General features: G+C 33.7%; 1 protein-coding gene across 3 annotated transcripts in view; it reads right to left on the bottom strand.

Moving 5' to 3' along the window:
- Positions 1-27815, bottom strand: part of CTPS2 (CTP synthase 2) — a 156375-nt gene that overhangs the window by 34226 nt on the left and 94334 nt on the right. For all 3 annotated transcript variants that reach the window (XM_031958951.1, XM_031958952.1, XM_031958953.1), the window contains 3 exons: positions 14674-14770; positions 12434-12489; positions 9981-10077 (listed from right to left, as the gene is read on the bottom strand). In XM_031958951.1, the coding sequence (XP_031814811.1) occupies positions 9981-10077; positions 12434-12489; positions 14674-14770 (250 nt within the window). The remainder of the gene's footprint in view (positions 1-9980; positions 10078-12433; positions 12490-14673; positions 14771-27815) is intronic.

Here is a 27815-nt window from a genome sequence, read left to right as displayed (position 1 = left end):
TGCTTAACCTCTGCCATCTACACAAAGAGAGAGATTTGTGGGAACAGAGTGTGGAACACAACATAGCATTCTCACTCTCTCTGTTTTTATTTGCTTGCATTTTGTTTTCTTTTTCTTACTTCTTGATCTGATTTGTCTTGTGCAGCAAGATAACTGTATAAATATGTATACATATATTGGATATTTTAATATATTTAACATGTATTGGACTATCTGCCAGATAAGAGAGGGGGTGGGGGGAAGGAAGAGAAAATTTGCAGCAAAAGATTTTGCAAGGGTCAATGTTGGAAAAATTACCATGCATACATTTTGTAAATAAAAAGCTTTAATTTAAAAAAAAAAAAAGCTGCTTAATCTCTCAGTGCTACAGGCAACATGTTTCAGGCAGAGCCAAGATGATGTATTAGGGACAGCCACTCAACTGAACTCTCACAACACTCCTCTCTAAATAATTTTAATACATAATATGTATTTATGTATATTTAATACAAAAAATAATTTTAAAACAACTCTTCAAAGCAAAGTCAGGGTAAAATTTTTTTCCAGTCCAAAAAACTTAAGGGGTAGACAAGCCAAGTCTGTAACACTAGGGTGGAGATCCAGTAGAGATCTATCTGGAGCCCAAATATGTCAACATGACATTAACTGTGGATACAGCAGCTGAGAGAGCTCTCAGCCCAGAGACTGGAAAAGGGTTAAATGACTAATCAGAAAAAGACTGCAGGGCACTGGGGATCCTATTGGCATCTCCACTGCCTATCATAAGTAGTTCTGTGTCACAGTTTCAGGGAAAAGAACAGCGGTTAATCACCAGGGAGCAAGGACCCTAGTCACAGGACCAAAGCAGAGGAACACTAGCATGTGAAACTGACTAGGGCCCAGACTAGGAAAGCAGTGATTACATCTCTCCTAGAATTACACCACTTTGAAAGCACCCAAAACTAGCAGACTCCCTGCTAACTCTGAAAATAGCACATAAACAAAAAAGCTAAAGCTTGGGATGGTGCTGCTGCCCCCTCTTTAACATAAAGTTCAACGTCTAGAAATAGGCTAGAAAAATGACAAAACAAAAAAAGAAGGGATCACAAAAAGCTACTACAGTAGTAAGGAAGAGTGAGACAAAAACCGAGACCATGACAACAATGTGAAAACATCTAACAAACAAAGCCTCAAAGAAAAATGCTAACTATACCCAAGACAAAGAAGAATTTTTGGAAGAATTAAAGAAAAAGCTAAAAGTGGGAAAGTAAAAAATGGGAAAAGAAATGAGAGTGATGCAAGAAAATTATATTTAAAAAAAGAATTAACAACTTCATAAAAGAAGCACACATACATACACGTAAATACTGAAAAAAAGAAAAATTTACCAAAGGAAAAAACTCTTTGAAAAGCAGAATTAGCCAAATGGAAAAAGAAGTGCAAAAACTGAAGAAAGTACTCCCTTAAAAATTAAAATTCGGGAAGTGAAAGCTATTAATTCCCTGAGACATCAAGAAACAATAAAACAAAATCAAAAGAATGAATAGGTAGAAGAAAATGTGAAATATCTCTTCGGGAAAAAAATTATCTATAAAATATATCGAGTAGAGATAATTTAAGAATTATTGGACTACCTGATAGCCATGATCAAAACGAGCCTACACATTACCTTTCAAGAAATTATCAAGGAAAACGATCCCAATCATTTAAATCCAGAGAATAAAATAGAAATTAAAAGAATCTAATGAACACCTTCTGAAAGAGATTACCAAATGAAAATTTCCAGAAATATTTTAGCCAAATTCCAGAGCTCCCAGGTCAAAGAAAAAAATATTTCAGGCAACTAATAAAGAAACAATTGAATTATCATGGAGCCATGATGAAATCACTTAAGATTTAGCAGCTTTCAGGTTAAAGAACCTGAGCACTTGGAATATGACATTCCAGAATGCAAAAGAGATAGGATTACAACCAAGAATCAAGTACCCCCAAAACTGAGTATAATCTTTCAGGAGCAGAGAAATGCATATTTAATGAAATAAGAGAACTTTTAAGCATTCCTGATGAAAAGACCAGAGCTGAATAGAAAAAGTGACATTCACACACAAGATTCAAGAGAAGCATAAAAAGATAAACAAAAAACAAAAGTTAAAACTGTTTACATTCCTATATGGGAAGATGCTACATGTAACCTCTAAGAATTTTATCATTATTAAGGCAGTTAAAAGGAGTTTATATAGACAGAGGCCATATGTGTAAGTCAATTACACTGTAATCACTGCCCAAAAAATGGAGTGAAAAAGAAGAAAGCATTGGGAGAAAGAGAGAGGCAGAGGTAAATGAGAAAATTTTTCTCACATAAAAGCATGAAGAGATTTTAAAATGGAGAGGAATGATAGCAGGCAATGCTTTAACCTCATTCTCATCAAAATTAGTTTAAAAAGAAGAATATATGCACACACTCAGTTGTATATAGATATCCAATAGGAAAATAGGCGAAAAACAGAATAGAAGAAAAGGTAAGGAATAATAAAGGGGAAGGTATATCAAGGGAGGCAATGGTTAGAAACAAAATATACTTTTGAGGAGAGACATAATAAAAAAGAAAGAGGAGAAAAAGAAGAAAATAGGATGGAGGAAAAAACACAGTTAATAATCATAACTGATGAGTTCACCTATAAAATGGAAGAAAATAGCAGAACATATTAGAAATTGGAATCCAACAACATCTTGTTTCCAAGAAATATATTTGAAACAGAAAGACACTCATAGAAACAGAAAGAACTCATAGAGTTCAAATAAAGGTTCAGTCCAGAATCTAAAATACTTCATGAACTTTAAAAAAAAAAAAAAAAAAAGGGCAGAAGTAATAATCATGATCTCAGGCAAAGCAAAAACAAAAATAGATCTAATTTTAAAAGATTCTGGAAAACTACAAGCTATCATAAAACATAAAGAAATATCAAAATAATTTAACAGCAAGTTCTTCTGATAAAGACTTTGTTTCTCAGATATATACTGAAAATAGAACTGAGTCAAATTGATGAAAATAAGAGCCATTTCCCATTTCACAACTGGTCAAAGGATATGAACAAGCAGTTTTCAGAATGAGAAATCAAAGTTATCTATCATCATATTAAAAAATGCTCTAAATCACTCTAGAAAAAGGTAAATTAAAGCAACTCTGAGGTACTACTTCACAGCTATCAGAAATGACTAATGCTAGAGGGAATAAGGAAAAAAATCAATGCACTAATAAATTGTTAGTAATGAATTGATCCAGCCATTCTGGAGAACAATTTGAAACTAGGTGCAAAAAGCTATAAAACCTTACAACTATACATCTCCTTTGATTCAGCAATACTACTGCAAGTTCTGTATCCCAAAAAGATCATAAAAAATGGAAAAGGACCCACATGTACAAAAAGTTTTTTCCTGGCAAAGAGAAATTAAAGGAATGCTCATCAGTTAGGGAATAGCTGAACAAGTAGTAGCATAATTGTGATGGAATATTACTGTGCTCTAAGACATAAGGGGAATGGTTTCAGAAAAATATGCAAGATTTCTATGAAATGATGGAAAGTGAAGTGAAAAGAAACAGATCACTGTGTACAGTAACAGCAAGACTGGAATGATGATCAACTATGAAAGACCCAGCTGCTCTGATCAATACAATAATCTATAGACAATTCCAAAGGACTCATGATTTAAAAAAAAAAAAAAAAAAAAAAAGGCTATCCACCTCCAGAGAGAGAACTGAAAAACTGGATGAAAATTGAAATCTAATGTTCTTGCTTCATTTTTCTTGTATTTAAAAAAATATGACAAGTATGGAAATACATTTTGCAGGATTTCACATGCGTAATTAATATGTTTATTGCTGACCTCATTGGTGGAGGAGGAAGGAAAGAGAAAATTTGAAATTCAAAATTTAAAAAGAAAAGAATATCACATATTAGTGTTTTAATGCACAAGCTTATCTGTACTGGTAGGGAAATTTCCAAGCACTTGTGAAATTATACATCCAGTACAAAAAGATAAAACAATTTTTAATGCAGAACTGGAATTAGTAGAGACATTTAATAACTGTATGACATCAAACAAATCACCTAACCTTTCTTTGCCAATCTTTTAATTAAAAGGGGGATAATAATACCACTCTTAACATCTTTTGCCAAGAAAACCCTAAATGGGGCCACAATGAGTTCAGATACAACTGAAACAAATGAAATTATACAAATTATACCTATATTATTTAACAACCCTCTCCCAACTTGTAAGGATACAATAGTGATAATGTATATAAAGCACTTTATAAGCCTTAAAGTTATATTACAAATGTTAGCTATTATTACTAATATTATACCCTATTCACTTTAAGTATTATTTCCAATTAGACTGCAAGCGCAAGGGTATGAGCCAATGTCTTCTATTTCTATTGTATTGTTCATATTTCTTCATGTTGTACTATGTAATCAGCACAGATTGAATTAAAACTACATAGAATTTCAATCTAAAAGACTTTTTCAGTGATCTCACAAGAATAAGAGTCTGAATACCACAATAATATAATTAGGTCATAAAAAAGTTTGTAATTTCTATTTCTTTCAATGTGCTTATAGAATTTTTAATTAAATTTTTAAGACTTTTATACCACTCACAGAGTTTGTGTAATATGTATCATTTTATCCATTAAACTAAGGTTTAAAACCATTTGAAATTAAAATAATATTTTTAATAAAATATAATCCAGAGAGGGAGAGGCTAGTAGGTAATTTTTTTTAAAAGATTACTCATTTCAAACCAAAATAATCAAGAATGCAAAAGATCAGCAGCTCAGATCTTATAGTTAAGCTTTATCAGAAAAGAATTTTTCAAAAGTCAAATTATGTTTGTATTAGTTTGAGACACAAAAAGCAAGGCTTGCCAAGAAAACATTCCTGGGTATAAAAAACATATAGATATAATTAACTTTGCTTTTACTATAATAAAGGACTTCAACATTTTAAAACAACCTCCTGTATGTCATCTGTCATAGCAAGCATATTGCTGAAACATCACGGGATCCACATTCAAGGAGTTTCTTTCAAAAGACTAAATACAGAGCCCAAAAAATTACTGCAGGCCCACCTCACTCTCTGAAACGCCCATTCAGATGGTATTAAGTCAGACATCAAGATGAAATAAAGGACAAGTCTTACTTTAAATGTTTCTGGTACATTTTAGAATAGAGAGGTAAATCCCAAAAGAAATGGGATTTTGAGAGAATTAGTGCTTTGTCAATCTTTCTGGAAGGATAAGTGACTTCTTCAATTGTGGTCTGCAGGGTTTTTCTTTACCTTAAAATTGAATATAATCACCTGCTGAAAATTGTTTAAAATTACAGAATTAAGTAAATGAATTGGTACTTTTCTGCTTCCCAGATGCATTTGTGATTTTTTTTTTTTTTTAACATACTGGTAATAACATAAATTAAATGCAAATACTGAAAGCCTAAATGAGTGCAGTGCTAAAGGGAATATATTCTAGCTACAACCACAGGTTAAGGAAAGTAACAAAAACTACAATAATTTTGGTTTTGTTTTGGCAAGGCACTTGGGGTTAAGTGACTTGCCCAGGATCACACAACTAATAAAGTGTTAAGAGTCAGAGGTCACACTGGAACTCAGATCCTCCTGACTCCAGGGTCAATGCTTTATTCACTGCACTATCTAGCTGTCCCAACTACAAAAATTTCTGATGAAAGTAGATGAAAAAAATTAATAACTGAGGGATGCATATTCTTCAGATATAGCATCCTTTTGAATTTAGTACGTCCATTCAATTAAAATGTTCTCATTTGCATTATTAATTAAATAATTAAATTAATGAAAAAGAAACATGAAAAGGACATGGAAATTCGTGGGCAATTAAAACACTTTGGACTCAAAATAAATCTACTCTTTTATTCCAAAGTACTCACAAATCTCCCTTATTTTCCCAATGGATACCGAACTCCCATCCCTTCTTACTCTCCCAGTCTCAATGATACTGAATCATCCTGCTCTCCAATTCCTACTGCCTAGCCTTTCATGCCTATACATCCCAAATTCCACTCCAAAATGCTCATTCCTTTTCCTATGTCCCTGTGGAGCTCCTGGTTCCATAACTGACAATTTCCCTTCATCTCAGACCTCTTATTCTCATACTCCTTCCATGTTCTGGCACTCAGAGGGACCTGGTTTCCCCAGATAATACTGTATCCCTGGAAGGTTTTGCTTTTTGTTTTTGTTTTTTTTAACATTGGTTTTCTTCTTCTCTCAAACTCACTGGTCCCAAAATACACATGAGAACATTTTCTTTTTCCATTTTCAAGCTCTCCCCCAAGTGCTATCACTCATCAATGCTACTCTTTCTTTGAGATTTTTGGTTTTTATTTTCAGCCATTATTCAGTCATCTGCAACTCTTCATGTCCACATGTAGGGTTTTCTTGGCAGAGATACTGGAGTGGTTGGTCATTCCTTCTCTTGACCATTTTACAGATGAGGAAACTGAGGCAGAGGGGACTAAGTGTCTTGCCCAGGATCACAGCCAGGAAGGGTCCAAAGCCAGGTTTGAACTCAGGAAGGTGAGTCTTCCTGCTTTCAGGCCTGGTGCTACATCCATTGAGCCACCTAGCTGATTAACAGCTAAAATTCACTCTAACCAAATTTTTCACCCTATCATCATCTTGGTAGCTACCAATCTCAAAATTATTATCACTCAGTGATATTTTTTATGATAATTTGCTAGAGCAAACCTGAATTAGAAGAACAAAAATTTAGGAGACAAAGAAGATGGAAGAGGAGGAAAAGGAGGAGGAGGAGAAGAGGAGGAAGAGAGGAAGAGGAGGAGGAAGAGAAGGGGAACAAGAGGAGGAGGAGGAGGAAGAAAAGGGGAATAAGAGGAAGGGGAGGAGGAAGGGGAGGAGGAAGGGGAGGAGAAGAGGAGGAGGAGAACAGGAAGAAGGGGAAGAAGAGGAGGAGGAGGGGAAGAAGGGGAAGAGAAGGGTTAGGAGGAGGAAGAGGAGAATAGGAAAAGGAAGAGGAAGAAGAGAAGAAGGGAAGGGGAGGAAGGGATGAAGGGGAGGAAGGGATGAAGAGGAGGGGAGGAGGAAGAAAAGGGAAGGAAAAGGAGGAAGAGAAGGAAGAGAGGAAACAGAAGAAGGGAGAAAGAAGAGGAGGAGAAGGGAAAAAGGAGGAGGAGAAAGGGAGAAAGAGGAAGAGGAGGAGACAGTCCTTCTATACCTCACTTTACAAATAAGTAAACTGAGGCAAACAGGATTAAGTGACTTGTCTAGAACCACACAGCTAGTGTCTTGAGACCAGCTTTGAACTCTGATATCAAGCCCAATATTCTATACACTGCACCACATAGCTACATTATCATTATCATCATCATTTGTTAGGCAATATACTAATGACTTTATAAATATTACTTCATTTGATCCTCACAATAACCTCAGCAGGTAAGTTACCATACTCATTTTACAGGTAAGGAAACTGAAGCAAACAGGATTAAGTGACTTGCTCAAACTTACATAACTATTAAGTGTCTGAGGCTGAATTTGAGCTCAGGTTTTCCAGACGTTTATCCATTATACCATTATCCACTTAGCTGCTTGTGCATATCAAAAAAATGCTACAGATCAGGGTTTGATTTTTTTTGTTTTGTTGATTGTCTAGACTTTAAAAAAGTGATGGGGAAAATATTAATAATGCAGATTAAATTTAAAAGTGCGTCTTGAATATGCTTTATGTGTGTTTGCCAGAGAGACAGTTGTCAAATATTTATCAATATGTCACTGTTCTTCTCTCCCTTCTCAAGGAGTTAAGTGCCTGAATCACAATCTCTCTTCTTATCCCCAACACTAGCCTTTATTGCCAAGGAGCTTCGAAATAGAAATACAAAACATTTTAACCTCTCACTTCTTCAACCTACTCAATGCCTCTGTCCTATTTTTCCATTCTACCTCAGCTACACCCACCTTTAATCTTATCACCCACAATTGTACACTAAGACTCTGTCCTAGCCTTTTCCCCCAAATCTCCCCTCTTTCTAGGTGACTTTTTCAGTTCCTGAAGTCCAATTATCATTTTTATGTAGACAAGTGCTTTAAGATTTGTTTTTTTGTTTGTTTGTTTTTTTTATTTAATAGCCTTTTATTTACAGGATATATGTATATGTAACTTTACAGCATTAACAACTGCCAAACCTCTTGTTCCAATTTTTCACCTCTTACCCCCCCACCCCCTCCCCTAGATGGCAGGATGACCAGTAGATGTTAAGTACATTAAATGCTTTAAGATTTGTTAAGCATTTTCCAAAAGTTCATCAAAACAACTCTAGGACGAAGTCCTAATATTATCCCCTTTTTACAGATGAGGAAACTAAGGCATATAGCTAAGTACATTAAGGAGAATTAGAACTGTGGTCCTCTACCTACAGCCCCACCTTGTGGTTGTTCAGCCATTTCAGTCATGTCCATGTCTTCATGACCCCACTTGGGGTTTTTTCCTTCTCCAGTTCAGTTTACAGATGGGAAAACTGAGGTAAACAGGGTTAAGTGACTTGCCCAGGACTATACAGCTACTGAGTATCTGAGGCCACATTTGAACTCGGGTCTGCCTGACTCCAGGTCCAGCACTCTCACCACTGTACTACCTGGCTGCCTAGGGAGTAACTGCTGCTGGAATTAAAAAAGCAAATACAACATTGACCTAAACTATCTGTTTTTCATCTTTTGATCCTACAGCTGCCATTTCTGTGTCTTGGCAGTGGCCTTCTGCCATGCATGGAAATGTCCTTCCCACCTGTACCTTATAGAGTCTCTCACTTCTAGACCCAGCTCAGTATCACTTTCCATACAGAGCCCAATCTTCCTAGTGCTAGTGCTCTTCATCATTAATACCTTGTACTCAAACACCTTATATTTATTTAGCTTTTTTCTATATAGAGTGACTTCTCCAATAGTATGTTAGTTCCTTCAATGTAGGGATTATTGCATTATTTGTATCTGTATACCCCAGTGCCTGTCACAATATGTGACACATAGCAGGTGCCAACTCAAAATATACAGAAAGGTCGTTAAATTATTCATAGCCCTTCATGCAGCAATGCCATTAACCCAAGAAGCACAACAAAAAATAGTTTGCAGAATACAAAATATTCACATTAGCATGTGAATTTTTAGGTGGATAAAAATTGAAAGCAAAATAGGGATCCATTAATAAGGGAATAGCTGACAAATGTTAGTATATAATTTAATGGAATATTCTTGTATCAAAAGAAAATAGAAATATAAACAATTCAGGAAAACATGGAAAGAACTGTATAAAGTGATACAAAGTAAAGAAAGCAGAACCAAAGAATATAGACTAAAAACAATAATGTAAATGATACAATACTAAAAATGAATGGAAATCAGAGAGACTACAATGAATCATCTCTGTCTTGAGGAACTAAGAAGGAAAGACACTTTGGTCCTCTCACAGAAAAGAGAGAGGGAGAGAGGCAGAGAGGAAGAGAGGGAGAGAGGAAGAGAAGGAGAGAGGAAGAGAGAGAAAATTGGCTTTGCTGAAGTTCTTTTCTTTGATATGAGAAAAAGCCTTAGGGCAGGGCTGGGAATAAAAGGTTTAAATTATTTTTTTTTTTTTGGAGAGCGACTCTCCCAGGGTCATACAGCTAGTCAAATGTCTGAGTCCAAATTTGAATTTAAATCCTCCTGACTGCAAGGCCAGTGCTCTATCCACTGTGCCATCTTGCTACTCCCTAAAGGGAGAACATGATATAAAAACATCAATATAAGTTTTATGAGAATGAGGGTAAGGGAAGAAACAGAGAGACAAAGAAGGGAGGGAGAGGGAGAAAAAGGGATTGAGGGAGGGAGAAATGGAAGAACAGAGAGAGAGATGGGGAAAGACAGACAAACAAACAGAGAGAGAAAGATTTGGACATTTCAAAACTTATAAAGCCTACTTACTTGCCAATTCAATGATCTCCATTCTTTCTCCTTCAACATCTCGACCTACAAACTTCAAACCTTTCTCTTCAAATTGCTGGATCAATTCTGGGTTAACCTGATTGGAAAAAAAAAGAAGGAAAAAAAAAAAAAAAAGAACTCCAATGACTTGAGTAGATCATAATATCAGAAGCCAAATAATGACTTAACTCTTTCAAATGACTCCTGAAATTTTACACCCTACACTCTTATTATTAAATAGCATAATCATGAGCATAATCAAATTCCCTGATGTTATTCTACTTCCTCCCCCTCCAAAAAAAAAAAAAAAAAAAAAAAAAGAATAAGAAACCCTGTTTAAAGTCATCATGTTATAATAGAAAAATACCTGGATTTATTGACCTCTGTTAAAATCCTGGTTTTCTCAATTACCTATGTGACTTTAGACAAATCACCTTTACCACTCTCTGTTTTCCATCTTTAAAACAAGAGGAAGTTGAATAAATGACCCCTATGTTCCTTTCTGGCTCTAAATTTTCATGAACTCATGAAGACAGAGGAGTAAGAATGGAAAACTGAATCACGGTGCTTATCTAAAAGTAAAGGTACAAGTATATTGAACTCAGAAAGAGTTCATATACTAATGTCAAGAATATATGTACGTATTTACAAAACACATAAACACTCTACTAAAATTTATTTCTGATAAAGAGTACAAGGAAGAGAATTTTAGTTTCAATTCTGAGGTAAAAGCAGATGGTCTATTTTTTCATTATCATCATCAATTATATTAATTACATTATTAAATACAGTGATGTATTAATTTATAATGTATTATATTGTAAATATTGCATATAAATGCTAATAATGTTTTTTTAAAAGATATATTGTATTTTTAACATGTTGAACATATATTGGATTATTTGCCATCTAGAGAAGGGGTGAAAGGAAGGGGAGTAAATTTGGACACAAGATTTTGCAAGGGTAAATGGTGAAAAATTATCCATGCATGTTTGAAAATAAAAAGCTTTAATTAAAAAAAAAAATTTCCCAACTTACAATAAAAGAGACTGAGAGGGAAAAAAAGATATATTGCATGTAGATAATAATAATAAATGTTTTTAAAAGAAATATTTAGGCACATGACAATTTTTTCTTTTTCTTTTTCTATTTTGTTTTTTCTTTTGCATTTAAGTTTTAAATAAGTAAACACATTTAAAAAATAAAGAAAAGAAAATAAACATTTATTAAGTACAGGCTATGTGTCAAGTATTGTTCTAAGCATTAGGAATACAAAAAAGGCAAAAGATAGCCTACAGCTCATGGAGGAAACAATATGTAAACTACTGTGTATCATAAGCTAGAAACAGAATAAATTGGAAATAATCTACCAGGGGGAGGTATTAGAAGTAAGAGGAATCAGGTAAGACTTTGTGTAGAAGGTAGAATTTTAATTGAGACTTGAAATAAGCCAGAGAAGTCCAAGAGTAGTATTGTGGAAGGCAAGGGAACAGTCAGAGAAAATGTATCAAGATGGGAGACAGAGTATGTTATTCTAGGAATAATAGTATTCTATTACATTCATCTATCATAACTTATTCAGCCGTTCCCAACTGATGGTCAGTTTCCAGTTTCTTGCCACCACAAAAAGGGATGCTATAAGGAGCAGCTAGTTGGTGTAATGGATAGAGCACTAGTCCTGAAGTCAGGAGAACCTGAGTTCAAATCAGATTCAGACATTTAACACTTTCTGGCTATGTGACCCAGGACAAATCACTTAACCCTAACTGCCTCGGCAAAGAAAAGAAAAAAAGAAAAAAAGGAGTGTTATAAATATTTTTGCACATTTCCCTCTTTAATGATCTCTTTGGGATCTCGTAGTGAGATTGCTGGATCAAACCAATCAGTACTGTCAAAATATTTTGGAAACACCCTATATCCCAGAGCGAAAGCCCAGCAAACCAAATGTGTCCTGAGCATGTCACTGCAATAATCCTCTGCACACAGGATGTTATTCCCCTCTGGCAAAGTATACTGCTTGAACCCACACCAAGTGTCAGGGGCATTTAGCTCCCCTATTTCCCAGGGCCATCCATCACATAATTCACAATCCCTGTTCCTTGTCACTGACAGGTACTGCACTTCTGTTCCCATTACATAATTCTGGTTCTGCGCCCCGCAGGGTGAGCACAAATCTCACAACTTGAGACAATACTGTCCCCACAAGCCCTGTGGAAAGAGTAACTCAAGACCTAAAAATGATTATGACATAATCCACCCCGCTTATGGTACATAAGACCTGCCTTTGGCCCACCATGTTATGTCCTTCTTCTTAAGAGAGGGACTTAGATTTGCAAACACCTTTTTCCTCACTCCAAAATTAAATAAATTTCTGTTTGTGCCCCGACTCTTCTGTCTCCAGCCTGGTTTGTGTGACTCCATCCACCTGGTTAACAGGATTAATGATGCCTTACCTCATACCGATGTCTGTGTCGTTCTTCTACACAATCAACATCCCCATAGAGTTTCCCTGAACAAAAAGAAGAATATATTGGAGCCAATATGATACGGAGAGGGGGAGAGGGGAAAGAGGAGGGCAACAAAAAACATTGATTATGAAAAAAAGCAAAGACAGAAGAGTTCAAATTCACCAAAGATATCTACTACCTGTGTATCCTTAAGAAAGTCATTTATTTTAATTTAATTTGGTTTCATAACAGTTTCTTCATCTGTAAAACAAGGGAGTTGAACTAGATTTTTTTATTCCCATTCATTTCGTGAATCTTTTCTGGATCTTCAATACAAATCAAACCTTTTCGACGCATTTCTGTCCACATTGGGTTCTAGATTCTTTTTACGATCTCCAATCCAGAGAACATTTGTTCTAGATTTTTTTAGTCTCATTCATTTCGTGAATCTTTTCTGGATCTTCAATCTAAATAAAACCTTTTCGACGCATTTTTGTCCGCATTGGGTTCTAGATTCTTTTTACGATCTCCAATCCAGGGGATTATATAAAGAAATTTAAAGCATGAGAAAGAGGATTGCATTAGAAGAGGTAAGGAAGAGGGAGATTATATCACATCAAGAGGTACAAAAGACCTATTACAGTGGAGAGAAAGAAGAGTGGGGTGAGCATTTCATTGGCTTTGACTCAAAGAAGGAATAATATAACACACTCAGTTGGGTATAGAAATCTCTCTATGGAGACATAAGAAACAAGAGGGATGAGAAGGGGGCCTGACAGAAGTAAGAGCAGATTGAGGAAAGCAGTGCTCAGAAGCAAAACGTGGTGGGGAGGAAAAGAATAAAAAGAGAGAAATGGGGAAAAGAAAATAGAGAGAAATAGTTAGTAACCATAACTATGAATCGGAATGGGATGAACTCTTCCATAAAACAGAAACAAATGATAGAGTTAATTAGAATCCAGAATCCTATAGTATGTTGCTGTTTTGGTTTGTTTTTTGGTTTTTTTTTTTAACAAGAAACACATTTGCAGCAAAGAGATATACACAGAATAAAAGTAAAAGGTTGAAGCAGAATATATTTCTCAACTGAAACTAAAATGCAAAGGTAGTGATCATGATCTCAGATAAAACAAAAGCAAAAATAAATCTAATTAAAAGAGATAACAATGGAAACTACATCTTGCTAAAAAGGACATCAATACTAGGCAAAAATGGTAAAACATCCAAATTTCTAAAAAAAAAAAAAAAAAAGAAAGAAAAAGAAAAAGAAAAATTGTTATATGAGATGGGAATAACAATGTTAATGTAAAAAAAATATCAATAAAAATGTATTTTTAAAAAGGGAGAGAATATCAGATTACTTTCTGCCTTAGGGAGGGGGGAAGAAAGGAGAGAGGGAGAAAAGTCTGAAACACAAGGTTTTGCAAAGGTGAAGGTGAATGTTAACTATTTTTGCACATATTTGGAAAAATAAAAAGTTTAAAAAGGGGAGAGTGAGCTGTCTGAGACACTAAAAGGTTAAGTGAGTTGTTCACAGTCATGCTGTAAGTATATCTTAAAAGAAAGGTGTGAATCCAGATTTTTCTGACTTTTAAGAGTAGCTATCTATCCACCATGCCATGCTGTTTCTCAGGTACACATATACATACATACACACACACACACACACGAGACATTCTTATTGTCTGTTAAATAAGTTTCATATGGTTATGGATTTATATATTAACTTCGGAATCCACAGGTTGGGAAACACTCATTTAGTTCAAAGAGTTTATGATATGGCTGGAAAAATAAGAATGATAAGCAATGGAAAGACATATGCCTTTGGAATCAAAGAATCTGGCTTCAAATCCTGACTCTATTAATGTTTATTGCCTCAATAACCTTGGACAAATCAGTTAACCATGCTGGGTCTCATTTTACTCATATATAAAATAAGGAAATTGGATGTGATTGGTCTCTAAGGTCCTTCCCAACTCTGGATCTATGATCTATAACTTAGAGTGGCATAAAACCTACAGGAATTCATAGAAGGCAGAAGCAAGTGAGATTCGAGGGAATTGGGGGGAAGCTTCCTAGAAAAAAATGAGCCTTGAGCTCTGGCTTGACAAATAACCAAATATGAGTTAAATGGAGAAAAGAAGAGCCAGAAGTCCAGTAAGGGGATTTTAGTAAATGTATAACAATATAATCAGTAGTAGGAGCAATCATCTTTTGATATTATAAAGTAACTTAGAATAACTTACTCAAAATAGAGTCTTCTGTTTTGAAAATTGTTGTTCTTTTTCCCAGCCTCATTGTACCTCCCATTTCACCAGGATGGTGCTCAGGCATATCAATCACCTCAAAGAAAAAATATTTAATTGTTATTTCATAAAGAATTTTTTAAAAAGGAAATTATATAAAACTTCCCAAATAAAAGGTTTTCTAATTTTATTTTTCAATATTAATATATAAACCCAAACTAACATGTAATACTTAAAATTAAAACATATATATAGGCAATCCCAATAGACTTTAGATAGAAAATGTCATCTGCATCCAGAAAAAGAACTATGGAGACTCAATGTAAATCAATACATACTATGTTCACTTCTTTTTTCTGTTTTTTTTTTCCTCTTCCATGGTTTTTCCCTTTTGTTCTGAGTTTTTCTCTACTAATGTGTTTCATAAAGCAATGTGTATTGAAAATAAATAAGTAAAAATTTAAAAATAATTATAACCAACAACCATTCGTCACTCTATGGCTCCTTACATATTCATCCATTTCCCTCGGAATACATATGCCATTCTTAATATAGTCACAGTTATTAGAAAAATGACCATCTATTTCTTTTATAATATGACTAATATGGAAAGATGTTTTACATAACTGCACATATGTAACCTACATCAAATTGCTTCCTATCTTAGGGAAAAGAAAGGAAAGGAAGGGAAGGATAAAATTTGGAACTCAAATTTTAAAAAATAATAATTGTTAAAAACAAGATTACATGATAATCAATTATGATAGACTTAGTTCTTCTCAGCAATATCGTGACCTAAAACAATTCCAATAGACTTGGGGTAGAAAATACCATTCACATCCAGAGAAAGAACTATGAAATTGAATCAGAGTGAAGAACACAATTTTCACCTTTTTTTGATTTTTTGGTTTTCCACAGTTTTTCCCTTCTGTTCTGATTTTTCTTTTGCAACGTGACTAATATGGAAGTATGTTTAAAATGACTGTACATGTATAATCAATCTGTATTGGATTATTTGCTGCCCTGGGGTAGGGGAAGGGAAGGAAAAAAAAACTAGAATTCAATATCTTAACAAAAATCAATGTTGAAAACTATCTTTACATGTAATTAGAAAACATAAAATATAATTAAGCAAAAAGTTAAATATATAAAAATTTTAAAGTGTTAAGGAAGGGAAGATACTACATGCAGAAAAAGAAATGAATAATAGTAGAATGTATAAAATGATTTTACATATATATATGCATATGTGCACACGCACACATATACATGTATATGTATTTATGTATAAATATGTGTGTATAAATAGGATATACATACACTTATTTGCATCTAATGGTAGCTATCTCTAGGGCAGGAGAGAATGGGGGAAAAGGGAAAAAAGGCATTTATATGATAATTTTATTACATCCATAAAAGGAATAGCAAGTTGTACATAATAGATTTGCAGTTTTGTGTGCAATTATCTTTTTTTAAATTGTACTATATTATGGAAATGCTTGTTTAGGCCCATAAAATAAATGAAAAAAAAATTAAATGAATGTTTAAAACTGTCTTTACATGTAACTGAAATAATAAAATACTATTAAGAAAAAAAAAAAAAAAAAGAACAATAACTATCCATGGCTTCAGAGGACCAATGATGAAAAATGCCTTCTACTGTGTGAGAGAGAAGAGGGGTCAAATATGCAAAATGAGATATATATGCTGTTCAGAGCCAATAAGGGTATTTGTTTTGTTTGATGATGCATATTTATTACAAAAGGCTTTTTTTTTTTTCATTTTTTGGATGGGAAAAAATTGAAGAGGGTAAGAGGGGAAAAAATGTTTGATAATTTGAAATTTTTAAATTTAATTTTAAAATAGCCATAAGTGTATATGCATAGTTCTTTTAGTTCTATTTTTGTTAATATTTATTTTGATGACAAAATCATTATTTATTATGACAATTTTTTGACAAAAATCATTATTACGACAAAAATCATATCTATGTTAGATAGCTGCACAAATAATTCTTAAAAGTTCAAAAGATATTCAGATGTTTGAGATACTTTTCCATTAATCACTTTCTCTTTAATTCAGTTTTTTTCCTTGAATTTTAATAAAGTACTTTAAAAAATAAGAAAATCAGTAATAATGACAAGCTGACATTGATTGGAGTACTAGAGGGTAGTAAAATATATTACTGAATTTGAATCAACCAACCAACAATGAGGTTACTACAGGAAAATATATGCAGAAATATAGAAATATTTCTTATAATCTTCATATGAAATTACTTTAACTGTAACAATCATAACCAATTATTGAAAATAATAGCTTTCCAAATTTCATACTTCAAGGATCCATGGTTTGATCACCATAGATACAACTTCTGCTAACATTGAGTACAATTTTTCTATCACTTAGTAGATGCTTGTTGAAAGCAGTAAGGCCAAAAAATGTGAACTTGAACCTCTCTAAATTTTACTAGGTTAGTTTTTGGACAAAAGATAAAAGTTTCTCACTGGATCCATGCTCATTAGGATCTGACAAAGAGGTTCAATCAGCACTGCTGATACATAACCTTTAAGAACCAAAGATCACAAGGAGAATTATTTTATACACCATCAGACATGCCCTGTCCATCAACTGTTTTGTTTTTCTCTGTGGACCAATCTGGAGGGAAGAGATGTAAAATGTGATATTATGATAAAAGGCATCAATAAAACATTTTTTTAAAACCAACTTTAGTTAACCTCCATAAGAATCTATCATCAGAATAAGGCTTTTATTGAAATTGTTCTATTTACATGTGATAAAATAATTAACCAGCAAGCTCGATCAAATCTGTACCATGTCTTCCTATACTCTACTGCTTAATCTTCCTTTCATGTTTGCATTGAAAAGAACATTGGAATTGAAGTGAGTGGCCTTGGGTTTGAATTCTGTTCTGCCACTACAACTTGTGTAAACTTGACCTCTCAGGACCTCAGTTAAATGAGATATTGGACTAGGATCAAAAGTGTCAAACTTTAGGGGACTAGATTAAAATGTAATTGGGAAGTATTTAACAAAATAAACAAAAATACAATACAACTTAAATACTATTAACTTGTGATTTTCTAAGTCAATATCCCCTCAAGGATCCATTTAAGTTTCATACCATTGGACCAGAGACTTCAAAGGTCTCTTCCAACTTTATTGTCCTAAATTGTTTATTATATTACTATATCAATAATATTATACTACCTAAATTATTATTACTATATTGTTATCCTAAATATATATCACTATATCAAAAATATTATACTATCCTTAATTATTTTATATTATCCTCCTAAATTGCTTATTATATTACTACATCAATAATATACTTTCATGCTAAGCTGTTCATTATATTACCATAGCAAGCAGTCTGCCTGCTGTTTATTCTTACTGACTTCTCACTCTAATCAATCAATATTTTCTAAAGTTAGTACTCTTTCTCATCTTTATGATTTCCCTTAAAGTACTAGATTGTACATTTAGACTTTGCATTTTCACTCCAACCTATTCCTACTATGAGTAGTGTCAACTCATACCACTTTCACTCTTCCTTTCTTGCTAGTCCCACTGCCTTCCAAGACTGTTTATGATTCTTTGTCCTTGGCTCTCAAAGGGGGCCAAAACCATCAGCAGAGTGAAGTCTTGAATTGGATTTAAGTGAGGCTGGACTGTGCAAAGTCATCAAACTCACTCTCTTCTCCAGGGTCATCTGAGCTAAGGGCAAGACCTAAGTCAAGACTCTGCTAATGACCCCAGATGCAGTGGGAAATCTCAGTCTTTTTCCACTGCCTTCCTTTAACTGGGAAAAAGTTCTACCAACTGATCCTACAAAGTATGGATATTGGCTCATACCTATTTTTTACAAATAAACACTGGCAAAACCATTTGCCTAAAATTAAAAGTAACAAAAGTTATCTTAGTACTTAGAAACACATTTTCAAAGATAAAACTGGTAGACTGTTAATCAATATGAGGATTACTTAAGGAACTTCTTTTAAATCTTGGACTATTTTCTGCCCATTAAATTCATTAAGTTTCTGAATTAATTCCCTTATCACCAGAAACTTACAAAATAATGCAAAAGCATTAAGAGCCAAAAAAAATACAATCATAGTCATTTATTAAGTGGCTCCTGTACATAAGGTAATATACTGGATGTTAGTTAAGACAGCAGTAATTGAAGAAGCATGATTTAGAGCAAGGTTTTTTAAAATTTTTCCACTTGCGACTCCTTTTCATGTAAGAAAATGTTATGTGACCTCAGGTATATAAGTATATAAAATATATATATATATATATACTTATTTTATATTCTTTATAAATATATGTATTTTATATACTTATATATATAAAATAGATATACAAATCAAGCATTTATTGACAATAAATCATAATTTCACAACACCCACATTGATATAAGTTCAAAATTCACAGTTTAAGAAACTAGAATTTAGATAAAGGGCAACTTACTCTAATTATGTTTAGATCTATGTAATTTATTTTTATGTTTATTTTATTTTTTTAATGTTGTTTTTGTTGCTAGGGGGCATCATGGATAGAGTCTTAGATCTGGAGTCAGAGAAATTTAGGTTCCTAAGTTCAAATCTGATCTCAGACACTTACTAGTCATGTACTGGGCAAATGATTTAACCCAGTTTGCCTCAGTTTCCTCATTTGCAAAATGAGCCAAAAAAAGAAATGGCAAACCATTCTACTATCTTTGCCAAGAAAATCCCAAATGGGGTCATGAAGAGTCATCAGACATGACTGAAAGTGACTAAACAATGACATTCTAATTAAATGTGCTAACTTTTGTCTTAAAAAAAAAAAATAACTTCTTTTGGGCTTTATTTTTCCGTAGGATCTTTCAAACTTTTCCCCCATATACACACCTATTCCATTCAGAAGGGATATTCTACTACTCTCATCAATTGTTTCTCAGGATTTTCAAGGTCTTTGAACCTTATGTTCCCAGGCATCATTCTTCATTAATTTAGAAAAGAAAAAAGATCAATAAAACTTTCCAGCCAAATAAAGTAATTGACTCTGGAGTTAATTCTTTTTTTCATTTGGTACTCTCAGCCTTGACCTTTCTTTCTAACTCTTTGCCCTTTAGTAATTATTAGCAGTTGAATTTTTTGTATAACTAGTTTATAGAGTAGCTAATGCTCCCATTCATCTTATCCCAATCATTTTTAATCAAGAAATTATTAATAAAAACAGACAAGGGATTCAAATATTTTCTAGGAAACTTCAGATAAGGAAGCTCCACCTACTATAAATTCATAAGGGAAAAAAACAAACAAACATAATGCTGAATCAGGAACTCTGTCTTCATGAAGACAACTCTAAGTATCCAGTTCTACCCTAGAAAATCTAGCATCTATGCTATCTTTTCAATAGCTGACAAATATAACATTCACTCATGCAAAGTACAGTACAATCATAAAGCCATATTGCTGGAAAGGATGAGAAAAATAAAACCATATTGCCAGAAAATTCTGTGGGGAATTTCTGTCCTATTCTGAATGACTAAACAGACAGGCCTTGGGGATTGGCAGCTTACTTTTACAAGTTTAATAAAGTTACTTGGGGCTTTAATAGGATTTCCAATCTTTTAAAAACCGCCTATTAGTTGGACCTTTATACTACAGTATTGATTCACTTAGCCCACTACTTTTCAAAGAGCAAATAAATTGAATTCTTTTTTGAAATTAGAGTATGGATAGATCACCAAATCGTGGTCTTTTGATCAAAAATAGCTGCTTTGGTAATAAAGATTTGAAAAAGTGAAGAGAAGGCAAAAAGGAGGCTGGAGAAGTCCTAAATTCTCTAAAAGAAGTGAATGTGAGGTCAAGGAATTGGAGGAGAAATACAGGCAGAAGTAGCAGCTAACTGGATATGCTCTATGCAACATATGCTTGAACGATAAAGAGCTTCAGAAAAATGAATTATTTTTTAGCTTAGTTTGGCACTTTATTAAAATAAGCATCAGATTGTTGTTAATAATAATGTGTGTTTAAATACAGTTAATATTTATGTAGTTCTTTAAGATTTGCATTTAATCCTTCCAATATTTCTGGATACTATTTTCATCTCTACTGCACATAACTGAAACTCAGAAGGTCAATGGTCACATTCTAAGGCAGAATACTAATTCTATTCTAATTTTTGTAAATCTAATATTCTATACATTTTCCTATGCATATATTTAGGCACGAATATATGAATATATATGCATCATATATCCTTGGTGGTTATACACATAATAAGTGTGTGTATGTACACATATATTTACTTATTTATATATGTACATTTATGTATATAATTGGGATCAATTTATACAAGATAATTTGCTAAGACTTAATTATGTTTCTTTCCATAAGCAAATTATTTTATTTTGAACATACAAAGATTTCTATTTAAATTTAGTAAATTTATAAGTTAATTTATAATTTATTTTATAAGCAAAACTACTATTTCTCTTTATGAACAAGACTGGTGAGATAGATTTTTCTAAGTAGAAACAATTTTGCTGCTTCTGTTTTTACTTTGGAAGGAACTCAGAATATAAGCAGTAGCTGTCATTTGTCTCTTTTTGTCTCACCAGTGCTCAGGACAGTACTTGGTACATAGTAAGTAGGTATTTAATAAATGTTTACTGAAGGAATGAAGGAATTTGAGATGGAAAAAAGTAGCATATATCATCTCAAGAAATTGCTCTTTATTGGGAAAGATTGAGAAAAATACTCTCAATTGAGCTTGAATTTTATAAGAAAGAGCCTAAATCTAAAACAGAAATGTCTTATTTACTCCACACTCTTAGAAACTACTTGGTTCCCACAACCTTCTTCCTGGAAACTCTGATTTTAGATAAAGAGTAAAACTTAATCTGGTCCTAAGGGTGGGAACACCTTTTGGAACTAAGCCATGTATAGTAGAAAAAGGAAAATGGATCAATGAGTAACTAATATAAATGGTTTTACAGCTTTAGCAGATGTAAAATTCCATGTAAAGACCAAATAACCCTCATTAACCTTTACCATTGCTTTCTGCAAGTCCACCTAATTTACTGCACAGGAAGAGTGCAATGGGTTCAAGTCATTCCCTATGACCTAACTGATTTAAGCAAAGTCTAAAGGAAACTAAATTTCCTTATCATAGATTCCTGAATGACTCTTTGCATATGGAGGGTGAAAGAGTTTTAATGAGCTTTCTTATTGCTAGATGGTTTGGTTAACCAGTCCTTGCCTTAGTTCTTTAAGGCATATAATTTTGCATGCTTTAAAATCTCAATTCTCAGAAAGTTTGACTTGAGAATCTACAACTTTGCTTTCTAGCTCTCTGAAATCAATTCCTCTTAGTCATGGCCTATTTGATCATTTCTTTTTTTCTTTTTAAATTATAGTTTTTTATTGATAAAACATATGCATGGGTAATTTTTCTTTTTTTTTCTTTTTTCTTTTTTTTTTTATTTAATAGCCTTTTATTTACAGGATATATACATGGGTAACTTTACAGCATTAACAACTGCCAAACCTCTTGTTCCAATTTTTCACCTCTTACCCCCCCCACCCCCTCCCCTAGATGGCAGGATGACCAGTAGATGTTAAATATATTAAAATATAAATTAGATACACAATAAGTATACCTGATGTGGGTAATTTTTCAACACTGACCCTTGCAAAAACTTTTGTTCCAACTTTTCCCTTCCTTCCTCCACCCTGTCCCCTAGATGGCACATAGTCCCATACATGTTAAAGTTATATGTTAAATACAATATATGTATACATATTTATATAGTTGTCTTGCTACCCAAGAAAAATCGGATTTAGAAAGAAGGTAAAAATAACCTGGGAAGAAAAATAAAAATGCAAGCAAACAATAACAGAAAGAGCGTAAATGCTATGTTGTGGTCCACACCCATTTTCCAGTGTTCTTTTACTGGGTATAGCTGGGTCTGTTCATTACTGCTATTTGATCATTTTTTTTAATTTTAATTTTATATTTTATACTACCACCATACAAATTAAGTATTGATTCAAGTCCAATATTTGAATATAAACCAGCATTAGACCATTCAATACTATTTCATGTTAATCATGTCACTCTCCTATTCTAATGGCTCTTGGGATTCCAATAGAATGTAAGCTCTCTGAGGAAAGAGACTGCTTTGATTTTTGTCTTCTGTCACCATCCTATAACACAGACCCTGACATGGAGAAAAAAGCTTATTTGTGAAGACCGTGTATTTTTAAATCAGCAGGAGTCAGGAATTCGGGTTAGGGGAAAATCGTCAGTCTTTATTCTCAGTGAAGAAGGATCGGAGGTGGAAGAGAATCGGCGATAGCAATGTGTGCAGCTGAGTCAAGAAGCTAGCTGGATCAGCAGCCACACAACCAGCAGCTCGGAGTCTCGAACCCAGGCCCAATCTCTCCCAGCTTCTCTTCCGATTCTTCTCTCTGCCTCTACTCACCAAAATCGTCATTTCCTCTACAACACATCAGGACTTGCACGGAGAGTGGGCAGGGACCATTCTTTATCCAATCATGTATATTAATAATAGCCCAATTACTATTTAGCCTCACATACTTGAGACCTCAGTGCATCAACTCAAACTTCAGCCCATTACATTTATTAAACTGAACAGGATGAAATCTAAATTCTTCATTGTGGCATGAAAGGCCTTCCATAATCTGGTCCCATCTTATCTACCAAAACAAAAATAAATGAATGATTCAACATATATTTTTAAGCACCAAATTTATGCAGGCACTTTGAAACTCTGACCAAAAAAAAAGTACATAGCCCCTGCCCTCAAGAATCTTACATTCTATTATTGCTCTGTAAGAAATGACCAGTAGGATGATTTCAGAAGGGCCTGGAGAAACTTACATGAACTGATGCTGGGTGAAATGAGCAGGACCATAAGATCATTATATACTTCGACAACAATACTATATGATGATCAATTCTGATGGACGTGGCCTTCTTCAACAATGAGATGAACCAAATCAGTTCCAATAGAGCAGTAATGAACTGAGCCAGCTATACCCAGAGAAAGAACTCTGGAAGATGGTTATGAACCACTACATAGAATTCCCAATCCCTCTATTTTTGTCCGCCTGCAGTTTTGATTTCCTTCACAGGCTAATTGTACACTATTTCAAAGTCCAACTTTTTTTATACAGCAAAATAACTGTTTAGACATGCATATATTGTATTTAACTTATACCTTAAGACATTTAACATGTATTGGTCAACCTATCATCTGAGGGAAGCGGTGGAGGGAAGGAGGGGAAAAGTTGGAACAAAAGAATTTGCAACTGTCAATGCTGAAAAATTACCTATGCATCTATCTTTTAAATAAAAAGCTTTAATAATAATTTAAAAAAAAAAGAATCTCACATTCTATAGCTCAGCACCATAACTCCTATTCCTTTCTAAACTCTAAGCTAATGTCTTCACTATCTGAAACTTCATTATCACTTAAACTACATGGCTGTTTAATCATATCTTGTTGTTTTCACTCACAAACCTCAGTCCCCACCATTTACCTTCATTCTCCTTATCTAATGTTATTTTTCTTCAAGGTCCAGGCTAAAGTCCCATTTCCTTCAGAAAAGGAAATGGTAAATCACACATATCCTAATAATTATTTCCATTTTTGTACTTTATCATATACTAAAGGAGACTACATGTGGCAATACAAGGAAAATTAAAGCCAGAGGCCATGAGTTTGAACTCCAGGTCTGCCGTTCATTGTCAACCTGTGTGAACTTGGGTACATCATTAAAAATCTTTAGGTCTTGTTGTCCTTGTCTATAAAAGACCTGTCCTCTTCCAATTATAAATCTATGATCCTCTATTTCCAATTCCTCATAAACCTGTTATTTTTGCAGTATGGTTTCTCCTTTCATTAACACAGATCAGAAACCTTTAATAACATAGGAACAAGCCTTTGGGGAGTTGCTGTCAACAGAAAAATTCACCCATCCCTCCTTGGCAACCTGGAGATGGGCCTCTTTGAGCTCACCTAGCCTGGTCATTGGACAACAGTTTTACAATCCATCATCAAGTCCACACTCAACATCTTTACACTTCAAAGAATCCAGCAGAACTTGTGCTTAACTAGCACAGTTTTTGAGAACCCAAAATCCCTTCTATATATGATGAAGCAGTGAAATTGGACTTTTGTGGATACTTATCATATTATTCTATAATGTCTTTATATTCTTTAATGAATGTTTTAAACAAATCTTACATTCTCCCAAGCATAGTACAAGTAAGAATTGGTCTCTGAGTCAGGCCAATCTGAGTCCAAATCTTACCTACTTATATGATTGTGGACAAATCACCAGCCTTTTTGCCTCTAGGAACTCTCTAAGATTATAAGTAGTAAAGCAAGTATTGATCTGGGTCTACTTGTACATCTTCAAACCCATTCCCACTCTACCCCCTTAAAAACAAAACAACAACAAAATACCTTCCACTAAAATTTAGAGATAAGAACCAAGTCTGGTGCTTTTTCTATGTTCCAGTACCTGGCACACAGTAAGTACTGAATAAATGTTTAGTAAATGATAACTGATTAATTATAGAGTTAATAATAATAGAGAAACTCAGAGTTTGTGGATTAGGCTAGTTCTTGTTTCTTAAAAGATGCTCCCAGACTTAACTAGCTCAAGTTTAGAGGTTCAGGCCATTGCTTCCTAGTTGTCTAGGAACAAAAAGTTACAAGAAGCTTCAGCTACTCCTTAATGCATAACATGATGACCACCAAGTGCTACTCGGGATCAAAGAGCTGCACTTAGCTGAATCAATTCAGTATCCTCACTACATATCCTTGTTGAAAATCTTTTCCTTGCTAGAATGAAGTAACTCTTTTTATTAACTGTTGAATGGATTGCAAATATCTCATCTTATTCATCTTAAACTACCAGAGGATGAGTCTAGCCAGCCCTGGCCTGCAACCTGTATTATTTTCCCTGATGAAAATGCTCTTCCTTTTACTCGATCAACAAAATATTTAAGTATCTATTATGTGCTAGGAATTATATTAATATCTAGGGATACATGTAACAAAAACAAAGGCAAAAACAGTCCTACATTATACTGTAAGAAATTTTTTCCAAAGGGAGAAAAGAGAAGTGATTAGAAAGAAAAAGAGATGAAAATAATCGAAGTGGAAAAGAGAAAATTTAGGTGAACCTAAGTTTTTAAAAAACTACCTAAAAAACTTTGTTTTGCTTGTATTCACTACTGACCAAGGTTTCTTACAATGGTATCTTTACAATGAAGTGCAGATATATGTATGTCCTAAAAATACTACATACATATATACATGCATTTTTCCTATGCAAAAGTATAACCATCTTTACCAAGTGTTTGTTCCTGAAAGAAAAGTACTGTTTCCAGATTTGGCAACAAATACTGACATTATCATTGGCAATAACTAAGCTTCCTAATACATTCATGCAAACAATTTTCTTGATATAATAACAATTTTATTCTAAATGTATTGTTGTTCAATCATTTTTTAGTCACATCTGACTCTTTGCGATCTCATTTGGGGTTTTCTGAGTAAAGATACTACTTTCCCATTCCCTTCTCTCATGAGGAAACTGAGGCAAACAGGGTTAAGTGACTTACCCAGGTTCACACAACTAATAAATTGTTTGAGGCCAGGTGTGAACTTAGGAAGATGAGGCTTCCAGCTCCAAGTCCAGCACTCTGTGCACTACAGCACCATCTAGCTTCCCTATATGATTAAACAGCAGCATGTGTAGATTTTTAGAGGGAGAATATGGAAAAGACTAACTTTATCTAACTTTATTAGGATTAAAAAATAATCATAATTCCTTTCAGTTAAAAAGCACAGGACTGTAGCATAACCCACTATTATAAAATATCAAGATAAAGTCAGAATGTTGTCTACATCAGAAGCTTCAAACACATGGAGTAAGGCTCAAATCAGATTACAATGTAAAAAGTTAATATTTAGCAAAGTAAATAAAAATTTAACAAAACGTAAAAACATAATTCAATATGGCATTTTCTAAGTCAACAGAATAGGAATTCTTATGAACAGTAAAAGGCACAGTGGACAAAGGGCTGAATTTGGAATCAGGAATACCATTTAGAATATACCAGGTAGTTATAGAAGGCACATCTTCCTAAATTCAATTCTAGCCTCAGACACCTACTAGCTGTGTGATCCTGAGCAAGTCATTTAACCTGATTTGTCTCAGTTTTTTCACCTGTAAAATGACTGGAGAAGGAATTGATATCTTTGCCCAAAGAAATCCCCAAAGGGGTCACCATGAATCAGACATGACTGAAAAATGACTAAATTACAACAATGAAGTAGTGAATTGAAAGACAGCCACAAAGCTAAGAAGACCTTGTCCAAGTCCTATCTTTAATGTGTCCTGATTGTGTGAATAATCTAGTTACTTACCTTCTCAGTACTCTAGGCAACTATCAAAGAGTGTAAGATGAAAAAAAGATACTGAAAGAAGGAGCTTCTTTATCTGGGACTTCCCTATATCAGTGAAATCACAGGACCAGTCTCCTTTCCCCAATTTTTCTTTTTTTAATTTTTTTTTTTTTTACAACTGAAGACCAAATTCCCTTTGTTATTCCTAGCATGCTACCATGTCTTTCATACCAAATACTTTAATAAAACATGAATAAAATAGTAAAATGCTGAACAGAGAAGCAAAGATCACATAATAAAAGATCTGTTATCAAGTGTCCACCAATTTCCTATCTTTTTCTACAAGGAGTTATAGAAAAGTAAGTCCTGCCATAGTAGGTATTTACAATACCAAAAAAAGGATGAAGACGAATACTCTAGAAACTTCAAAAGGTGCTCTGAGATAACTTACAGTCAACAGGAGAAAAATGATCTTGGAAGATACTTATTCTCTCACATAATGCTACTCCAATAAAATACAATTCAGTTTCTCTGGGGAAACCTTAGAAGCTCCCTAGAAGATCATAGTACTTCTAGATGAAGAGTAATTCATTTATAAAGTTTATTTTTTAAAACCTTTAGGAATATTCTATAAAGTATATTCTGGGAGAAAGGAGAGAGATATAGAAGAAAACAG

The sequence above is a fragment of the Sarcophilus harrisii genome, chromosome 3 (assembly GCF_902635505.1).
Source record: "Sarcophilus harrisii chromosome 3, mSarHar1.11, whole genome shotgun sequence".
In the NCBI taxonomy this organism is placed as follows: Eukaryota; Metazoa; Chordata; class Mammalia; order Dasyuromorphia; family Dasyuridae; genus Sarcophilus; species Sarcophilus harrisii.
The sequence above is the reverse complement of the archived record's forward strand: the minus strand, read 5'-3'. Positions and strand labels throughout refer to the sequence as shown.